The sequence below is a fragment of the Myxocyprinus asiaticus genome, chromosome 16 (assembly GCF_019703515.2).
Source record: "Myxocyprinus asiaticus isolate MX2 ecotype Aquarium Trade chromosome 16, UBuf_Myxa_2, whole genome shotgun sequence".
Classification (NCBI taxonomy): domain Eukaryota; kingdom Metazoa; phylum Chordata; class Actinopteri; order Cypriniformes; family Catostomidae; genus Myxocyprinus; species Myxocyprinus asiaticus.
This window is the reverse complement of record NC_059359.1, coordinates 34,086,475-34,096,252: the sequence shown is the minus strand read 5'-3', so window position 1 is coordinate 34,096,252 and position 9,778 is coordinate 34,086,475. Positions and strand designations below refer to the sequence as shown.

General features: G+C 35.2%; 1 protein-coding gene across 1 annotated transcript; it reads left to right on the top strand.

Moving 5' to 3' along the window:
* The first annotated feature begins 3,981 nt into the window (after positions 1–3,981).
* LOC127454083 (DNA-binding protein inhibitor ID-4-like) lies at positions 3,982–7,810 on the top strand. Its single transcript, XM_051721036.1, has 3 exons — positions 3,982–4,477; positions 4,948–5,009; positions 6,405–7,810. The coding sequence occupies exons 1-2, from the start codon at positions 4,145–4,147 to the stop codon at positions 4,993–4,995; spliced, it is 381 nt and encodes a 126-aa protein (XP_051576996.1). The 5' UTR covers positions 3,982–4,144; the 3' UTR covers positions 4,996–5,009; positions 6,405–7,810.
* Positions 7,811–9,778: the final 1,968 nt, after the last annotated feature.

Sequence of the window (9,778 nt, the reverse complement as noted above, 5' to 3'; positions counted from 1 at the left end):
GCAGCGCCTCTTGTGTTAATTTAATCAGGAAACTGCCTCGATATGCACGAGTGACGTAAAAAAACATTTTGCAAAAATGTAGGTATAGTAACGTGATTCTATGAGACCTGGTTGGATATTGGCCATATTGACTTAAGACATACAATACTGTTATGCACTGTCCATATCAGTTTAGGCATTTATTGACACACTCATGTGGTCTTGTCTATGTTGTTTCAACTTATTACGAAATTTACTTTTCATGTTTTAGTTATAAACAAAGATTAGTTATAAACAAACAGAATGTTGAATAAAACTGATCCATTCAAACCCTCTCATAGATGAGTTAAGTGTGTGATGGGGTAAACATTCCTCTAATGGCCTCGCACGGTGCCTTTTAAATAAAGTGTTAGCAACTAAAGCAAGTTCTTCTGACTAAACAAGACCAGAATGCTGAGGATTTTTGTTGTGATGTGCTAATTGCAGGGCTTTATGCATCGTAAGTGGTTTTGTTTTCAAAGGAGGATGCCAGCGCTACATTGAGGACCCCTTTTCAGAATATGATGGATAGCACTATTTGCAAACTCTTTGCACCTGCTAAGCTGGAAGGTGTTTGACCAACCCACCTGCAGAAGGCAAGGAGGATTTTTCATGACAAAGAGTCGTGATTAGCTTATAAATATCACACACACATTCTTTCTAGGCAGAACATTACACGATGCCATGTATCACAGTGTTTGGGAGGAGAAAAGCAAAGCAAAGCAGATTTTAACTTGTTGCGCCAGAAGGGAGCTGAAAGCCAGGCATTTTCATCGCCTTGGCAACTTGCCACGGATGTAAGGCTATTTGAAGGTGGATGAATAAGTGACATTAGGGGACTGGCGCCAGTTTGTCTGTGAATGTACAGTGAGGACAATCCTGGACCATGTGAACATGCTCTGCACTATGGCAAAGGTGGTAAATTAAAATGAGTTAGGCTAAATGGCAGATCATTAAGGTGGGTTTTTGCACTCATATGCCACACTGGTCATTTCTGGTACGTTTTTATAATCTAAAACCTCTTCTGGAAAATGCTTGAAAGAAAGACATCTACATGTTAATGTTCATGACTACCCCTTGTGAGGTTTGGGTGTTGAGTCGACCAATCAAGATTGACTAGATGTGGTCATATAATCACTTTAAATATTTGCTTGAAAAAAAAAATATCCTCATCCTTCAATGATGTATGAAGTGTTTGAGCACTTCAAAAGAAGTTTGCAAATGGCGTTGACAGGTTCTTTCTCTTATAAATAAAATGCTTTACAAAATGGCTTTTAAAAAGAGCTATTTAATGCAGCTCATCAATCAGAAGACTAAAGGATATGAGTGAAGTTGAAAGGCAGATGTGGGGCATGTTGTCACAAAAGGTAATCTCTGAAAAATGAACTGTAGGCCATCTTGTTTTCCTGTGCAATAATCATGGAAATGTTCAAAAGCTTTTTGCAGCCAAGACTTTGATGTATGTTCTTATACAAATTTTTTTTTTTTTTTTTTTTTTTGCTTTTTGCTCATTGTTGAATTTAGTTACTTAAAATTAGCCAATGTAACAAAATTCTGGAATTTTTGTCACAACTTAATTTTATTGTGTGCAATCAATTTACATTTGTAAAATGGAAGTTCACTTAATCTATTTGTGTTGGGACAACTTAAATAATTTTCATTGGCCATAGCCAGATGTGCATGTGATGACAGGTTCCCAGCATGCACCGTGGAGCAAAAACTGTGAATTAATGTCTTAAAATTGGCTTTTTATTGCAGTATTTGCACTGATGGTGTTGTGTTTGTTGTCCCTTTGCGATTTGTGTCATGAGTGCATCTGTTTCCAAAAATATTTGGATATTTATGAGTGTCATAGTCATTGTGTTTTGTGTGTTGGATGTTAAGGACCCTGCATGCCTGGATGAAAAGTTTGATTTAACCCTTAAATGCATAGTAATTTTCCCAAACACTCTTACATATTTGGGTCTTTAGAGACCCAACACTTATATCTATCAAAAATGGATGTGCAAAATGCCCAGATAGTGTAAACTTTTACAAATATTTTCAAGACAATTAGAAAACAATAAAATAAAATATATTTTTATATATTTTTATGTTTTATTTTTCATAAATTAAAGAGATAATGCAACAAATCAGGACAAATCAAGAACAGGATTCATGATTTTCACACTGAAATTTCATGAGATGCAACTGGCTGTCAAACACATATTGAGCTACACATAACACATAATCTACACATGTGTAATGTATGTGTAACTTAAGTGTATCTTATGTATATTTTCTCAGGCACTTGTTGAGTCTAAATAGATGCACAACTTACATTATTTCAGTAGTACACCCAAATGACAATAGTCATATCATACTTTTCATGGTTGTACTTGCTATAGTTTAATTTGATGATATTTCTTCATCAAATAGCAATATCAAATGAAAATCAAGTCAATCGCTGAAACATCAGTGCCACCTTGAGTAAGAAATAACATGTATATTATGTATATGTATACATGCATATAAAATACTGATAATTCACCATTGTTGATAGTTCACTGTTGCACAGAAAGTCAACGTGATATAGTATTTATTTGTATGAATATAATACTCATTTCTCTTGTAATACACAAAGAAATAGATATCCTGTGATAGTAACTTAAATAGATATGAAATAATCATAACAAATATATAATTTATGGATGTGGGGAAAAAAAGGCAAAAAAACAAAACGACACTCTTACATACCTCAGGTCTTTAAAGACCCTATACACTTTTTGGTATTTAAACCATTATAATTTTTGTGTGTGTGTGTGTGTGTGTGTGTGTGTGTCACTATTTATAAGAGATCGATAGAGGAATACTAAAGAGGTTTGGGAACAACTTCAAAAAATGGATGAGGTACAGGGGGTGTTTTTTGATAAAAACATACAACTCGGAACAAACACTTCGATGATCACAATAAATAAGTCTGAAAATGTCTGAAAATGTCTGTTTGTATCTTACCTCAGTTTCAGTGAACTTGTTTACATTCAGCTGATCTGTTCGCTGATGAAGTTTGTTAGAGGTGGATACTGTTTGATAAAGATCAGAGGTGGGTAGAGTAGCCAAAAACTGTACTCAAGTAAAAGTACAATTACTTAAAAAAGACTAATTACTCAAGTAGAAGTAAAAGTACTAACATAAATAATTACTTGAGTAAGAGTAATAAAGTATCCAATTAAAAGAGTACTCAAGTAGTGAGTAACTCGTTACTTTCACAAATACATAACAGACATTATTACTACCAATTTTCAAACCAAATCTATGCCCTTGCTTACATCAAAAAATGTATTCATTGGTAGGCTATAAATTAAGTTCCCTCAACATAATTCAAATGAAGGCTTTGAAAAAAAAATTATCTAGTAGATGTGAGAAAATGAATTCAGTTTGGTAAAACAAGACTTGTTAAATTTTCTTAAAATAAATTAGTTTTTGATGAAAAAATTTAATTTAATTGTGTGGAAAAGTTTTCCTTAATTTTATTAAGTTCATTGAACATTTTTATTTTTTGAGTGTACAGAAATAGATTTTCAGAAATAAATAAATATTCCTTGGGGTAAATAGTTCAGTTATAAAACTATTTGAATGTATAATAATTAATGACCTGTTATTCATTTAACAATTTTTATTAATGATTTAGTAATAATTAACATAATTTTTAAAAAGTGTTACCTGTGTTTTCTGTGTTTTGGAAACACATATAAACAAATCCACACACACACACACATTAACAAAAGCAAACACACAGACACTTTTAATCCTCTTTTTTTGTTGCTCGAGACCCTCCGCAGTTACAGGTCGCGCATCATCACGGGAGCTCGTGACTGACCGGCGGTTCCTCGCGCAGGACTGACAAAGCTCGAGCGGGTGGCGCCTCCCATCTATATATATGACCAGCCTCAACTCATCCGATGTTTAACACTGTGCGTTCAGACTCAGATGGAGATGTACTCTGGATAGAACTGCGCTCCTTTTCCCGCTAGCACTAAATTGCCTTTTGCGCATCGAAACATCGCATTATAAACCAAACCTCTTGTTGCATCCCGTGCGCGTTTGCTTTTTCTCCTCATTTAGCTGTGCATATTTATTTATTAAGATGAAGGCCAGCGCACCGGTTCGCCCTCACAAGGTTTCTTCAAGCTGCAGTGAGCTCTCCTTGCGTTATTTGTCGGAGCGCAGCCGATGCAAAATGGAAGAGGAGGATCTTTTTTGTCTGCAATACGACATGAACGACTGCTACAGCCGACTCAAGCGCCTGGTGCCCACTATTCCGCAGGATAAGAAAGTCAGTAAAGTGGAGATCCTCCAGCATGTCATTGACTACATCCTGGACCTGCAGCTGGCGTTGGAGACGCACCCGGCTCTCATGAAACAGACGAGCCCACCCGCCTCCACACGGACCCCTCTCACACAAATCAACACAGAGCAGGTGAGCAGGATTGAAAGATTCACTTCATGGCCATTTAAAGGACTATAGTGATCTTGGCTGTGCACAGCAGCCTAATTACGCATGGAAGTGACAATGGTGTGTATTTCTGTAACTGCTGTTGATGCACCAGACCAATTGAAATGCTGTGTAGACTGCTGGCTGCCTGCTTTTACATGTTCTTAAAATGTGGAAACATTTAACATCTTCTCAATGTTCAGTTTAGCTAATACGTCTGGTGTTTTATATATATATATATATATATATATATATATATATATATATATATATATATATATATATATATATATATATACAGTGTTAAGCATACTGTATGTAGCATATATCAAATACATGTAATCCATTTATAACAAATTAACAAAATCTTTTTAATGGTTATTGTAGCCCTCATGTCACTTCACCTGGTCCACATCCGCAGTAAGAATTAATGCATCTGTTTACTTTGCTTTCAGAGGATGACGGGTGTCAATAAACAGGAAGACTCAATTTTGTGTCGCTGAGATGTTGCACACTGGTGAGTACAGCAAATATTGTTTCTAAATATATTCATAAAAAGGACTCTTGCCACACTGTAAAAAGTGGTAACCTGCAACTGTTACCTTAATGAGCTATTTCTACTTTATTGAACCCTTTTATTTATTTTTTTATTTATATTTTTGGGGTGTAACCTAATGTAGTCAGGTTGATTAAGTGATGTTAAATACTATTTTTCGACTTGAATAAAACCTGGTAATTTAGATGTTATCACATGAAGCACATTCTTTTAGGTTAGCATTTTTTTTATTTTGTTTTATTTATTTTTTTATTGCATGTCTCACTTAGATGAAGTAATGTTATCCATTATAGTTTTGCCACACAGGGAAATTCACACTGGGTCTGATACAAAATACTTCTAAATGTAGTCTGTTTCTCAAATGTTATCATAAATGGTCAAATACTGTTTTTTTGTGAAGAACAGCAGTTATATTCATCATGATGATAAAATGATTTCCCATCAAAGCCGTACAGCATCACACATTCCTTTAGTTTTTAAACGTGAAATAAATAATAGAAATAAACGGATTAATTATTATTTTTAATCAAACAATAATTTCCATTTCTATTTTTAAATTTGTTGCTTATATATTCTAAGATTTTTGAGCATTTCCACTCTAAATTGTTGTCTAGTCTCTATGCTGACACTACCTTTTGTTACAACAAAAGTGCGGCAGTGGTGGCCCAAACAACTTAAATACAGTACTCCAAGCACACTTGTTTTAATGGCATACTAATCATACCAGCCTGCATTAAGACTATAAAAAAAATTTTTTTTGAACATAAAAACAAGGGAACATAGCAGTGGAGAAAGTGACACTAACAAAAATGCTTTTTCATTACACAGTTTCCGTTATTCCCAACTAAAGTACAGGGCTGAACTGTCAATATAATTGGGTAACAGGCTTCTAATAGAGCTGGCAGTATACATGCAGCTGCAATGGCTATTATTAATAGAGTTGTGACAGTAAGAACTGCATAGATCAAAGTTATTACCATAATATTCCTGTTAGAATGAATGCTGTTTTTTGTGACAGTCTTCTTGTGCCTTCCGCTCTGGCTGGACTGTAACTCTGGCTCCCGAACACTGGCAACCGCTCAGGCCCAGCTGTACATTGCGCAATAACGGTCCACTGTATAGCAGTTACTCTTTCTAACAGGGGGGTTAGGCAGTCACTCCAGGGTGAAGTGTCAGGGCTGGTTGGTTTGCAGCTGTGACGGGGCTTGTGTGTGAAGGCCTGCGTAGCACCGTGCTTGCTGTTTGACCTGGTTTGTTTTGGGTTGTTGATCAAGCATGCTCTCTGTTTTGACGGTGGCGCCAGTCAGTCTGGAGCAGACAGTTCACACACCCCTTCTATTCATTCCTCTCTCACAGGTGTGCACTGAACCCATCCAAAGCCAAGCCCAACTTCACCAGGGAATCCAACACACACCAGGCCCAATCACAAGGGAGGGGACAGCAAAGCAGCACTGAAACTAATAGCTACTAAATTATAATATGTAAACATTTTAACGACAGCTGTCAAACATGTGGTGAAGCCAGCCAGATTTCTCCTGTGCCCATTTTGTTCTCTTTCAGTGGCGGAAATGCCCCCCCCCAATTGGCCCTTCAGCCCCCTTTCTCAGTTTGAACACTATTTAAATACACCCCCGGAAAAACTTACATCTAATTGTACTAAAAACATCAGTCTGTAAAGCTTTATAAATAAAGTTTGAAAATGTAAACATGGGACATCTATTGTTTAAAATAGGTGATTTGTGTTAAACAGGGATTTCCCTGCAATTACGCTGTTTAATATTGTAAAGAACAACAATAACTGTTGACAAATACTACTGTATATATGAAGGAGGATGTTCTATAAATGTTTGTGTATGAGAATATCTATACTGTATGTTCAACCAGCTGATTGTAATTATTTTTTATCAAAAGGTGTTTCGTTCTGTAAATATTGTGTTTTCACATAAGTGTAGTGAAAGATTACATGATGTTCTGCTAATAAAGGTCACACATCATAAACTAATTTATTTTGTGCTCGGTTTTTTTGTCCATTAAATTAGCCACATGTCGAAGATTGTGTGTGCACAATTGCTTAAAAAGTACTTCACTGTTGTTGTTCTATATGTACTGTAGACTTGCACCGCTGCTTTGTTAAAGGTGTGGAGTATCACGTTGTTATCTGTTGAATAAATTATCCGAAAAAAATAAATGAGTGCATTCTTCACTAAACAATCGCTCAAGGATGAGAGAGAGGAAAGCGTTTGTTTGCAGGAAACCTCTGCATCTTCCAAACAAATAACACAACAGCCCTGTCCTGAATGCTATAGACCATTAACATAAGTAAAATTTATGACAGAAAGTACAGTGACAAATCCTTCTTCAGGAATAGACGCTGACTTGTGAAGGTTGAAGGGGAAGGTCATTACATGCTTGTGTATGCGGTGATTTCAAGAAACAGAGAATATTGTATTTCCATTAGGTAAATATCTAAAATCTCATAACACTGCCATATGTATGATCTTGGAGACAATTTAATTTTCAAATCAAAATGTTCATATACAATTGTGATTTTTTTCCTACAGCATTCCAGGACTTAATCAAACCTTGAGAGATTTCAACAGATCTAATTTAAAATGGCAAATTTGTTAATATTTTTAAATTCAGTATGTCGGTTTCTTAACAGGTCATTTAAAAGCATAACTTTCTATGATTGTATTTATTCAATAACCACTGTGCACCAAAATGTGTTTGCTATCTCTAGTGTTTGAGAGACTAAAATAAATTTTCCCCAATCACAAAGACATATTTGACTGTCATTTATTGCTGTTTCTCTCCCTGTCCTGCAGCTGACACCTTCATTTATTCTTAGCAAACAAATAGATTTGAAACTTATTTCTTGCCGCATCATTTTATTTGACTGCTTTGAAGGTAAAGTGGCCTTCAGTTTTGTTAGAATTGATACTCACATCAAACTAGTATCACTGTGATTTGCTGAAAAACAGTGATGTACTGAAAACCTAAATGACTGTTTTGTCTGATATTATAATACTGCTCAAATTATCTTGCTATTTGACACTCTTTGGACAAACTGCAGTGTAAAAAAAACAAGTTCATTTAAAAACAATACCCCTTCATAATGTTTCTTTGAATATTCCAAAGGTGGTAAACAATATTGATATGAACTAGCTTTGAAACCAGAATTGCCTTTGTTGTTCATCGTTTACCTATCTGTGGATTGTCTAATGTTTGGACCTGCAGTCTCTTCTCTGCTTGTGCCCCCTAATGGACTGAAAAACAATAAGACATTTGAACCAAACATGCATATTCAGCAGATTATTCTATATTTTTTATTATTCTAGTAACATTGTTTGCATAGCAAAATCAAGTGCAACAAATGGAAACAAAGCATTTTTGCACTGCTAGCAATTCTTCTCTCTCTTCCTTCATCTCTTTCAAGGTTAAAAACATGGAAGCCAGTAGATGTCTGTGTGAGACTGTAGATACTGTACCACCTGCAGATTTGCAGTGTCTTCCAGCATAAGGTTGCAATGTCATATTCTCAGATTCTCAGGTTTTGTGCTTCTCAGCTAATTTTAGCATCACTGAAATGAATAATCCCAAAAAGGCAGGGACATTTCTGAAGAAAAGACATGACCCGCAGCCACCGTACTTACTAATAGCGAGTCCTGAAGGTCCCTCATCCCCAACAGGTACAAAATGCACCTGTGTGTTTTTACTGCAGACAGAGTTAACATGACATCTATGTCATTGACGTGTAGCACAAACATACACAATGGAAAACGCCCCCCCCCCCACCAGCTGTCAATCATGCGGCCTGACACCTATTATGATCAGCTACTGGACTCAAGTAAATTAAACAGAACCCTTGTTTTAGGGGGTATTTACTGAATTTTGACTTAAATTGCATTTGGAATAGAATGAGCAAAAAGGCTCCTGTAAACATCCTTAAAGGATTAGTTCACCCAAAAATGATAATTCTCTCATGATTTACTCACCTTTAAGCCATCCCAGATGTGTATGTCTTTCCTTCTTCAGCAGAACTGAAATGAAGGTTTTTATAAGCACATTTCAGCTACGCGAACATCATGCGGGAGTTACTGTAGGTCGTTTTAAACAGCAATACAGTGGTGAGGGAAAGCAATGATTTAAAGTAATATATATATATATATATATATATATATATATATATATATATATATATTATTATTATTATTATTATTATTATTATTATTGATTTGTTTCTTACACAAACCTAACAATTTGCTTCAGAAGACATTCATTGATCGACTGGAGTGGTGTGGATTAATTTTATGCAGCCTAAATATGCCTTTTGGATCGTCAAACAGCCAGCAGCGTCATGGCACCCATTCGATTTCATCATATGGACAAACAGAGTTTACAGCATTTATTAATCTTGGTTAATGTTAATTTCAACATATACTAATAGATTTTTAAAATCGAAAGTTGTATATGTTTACAATAGTTAATGCAGTATGAACTAACATGAACTAACAATGAACAACTGTATTTTTATTCATTAACATTAACATTAACATTAACATTATTCATTCAATTAAGATTAATAAATGCTGTAAAAATATATTTAATATACATTAACTAATGTTAACAAATGGAACCTTATTGTAAAGCCTTACCAATAAGGTATTAAGTCTAGTTTTCATGACTTTCAACAAGAAAAATAAACTGGGGCTGGCAATCGATTATAATTT

Coding starts and splice junctions, on each gene's coding strand:
- LOC127454083 (XM_051721036.1), top strand. CDS start 4,145: ATGAAGGCCAGCGCACCGGTTCGCCCTCACAAGGTTTCTTCAAGCTGC. Junction 4,478..4,947: donor CACAAATCAACACAGAGCAG/GTGAGCAGGATT, acceptor CTTTGCTTTCAG/AGGATGACGGGTGTCAATAA.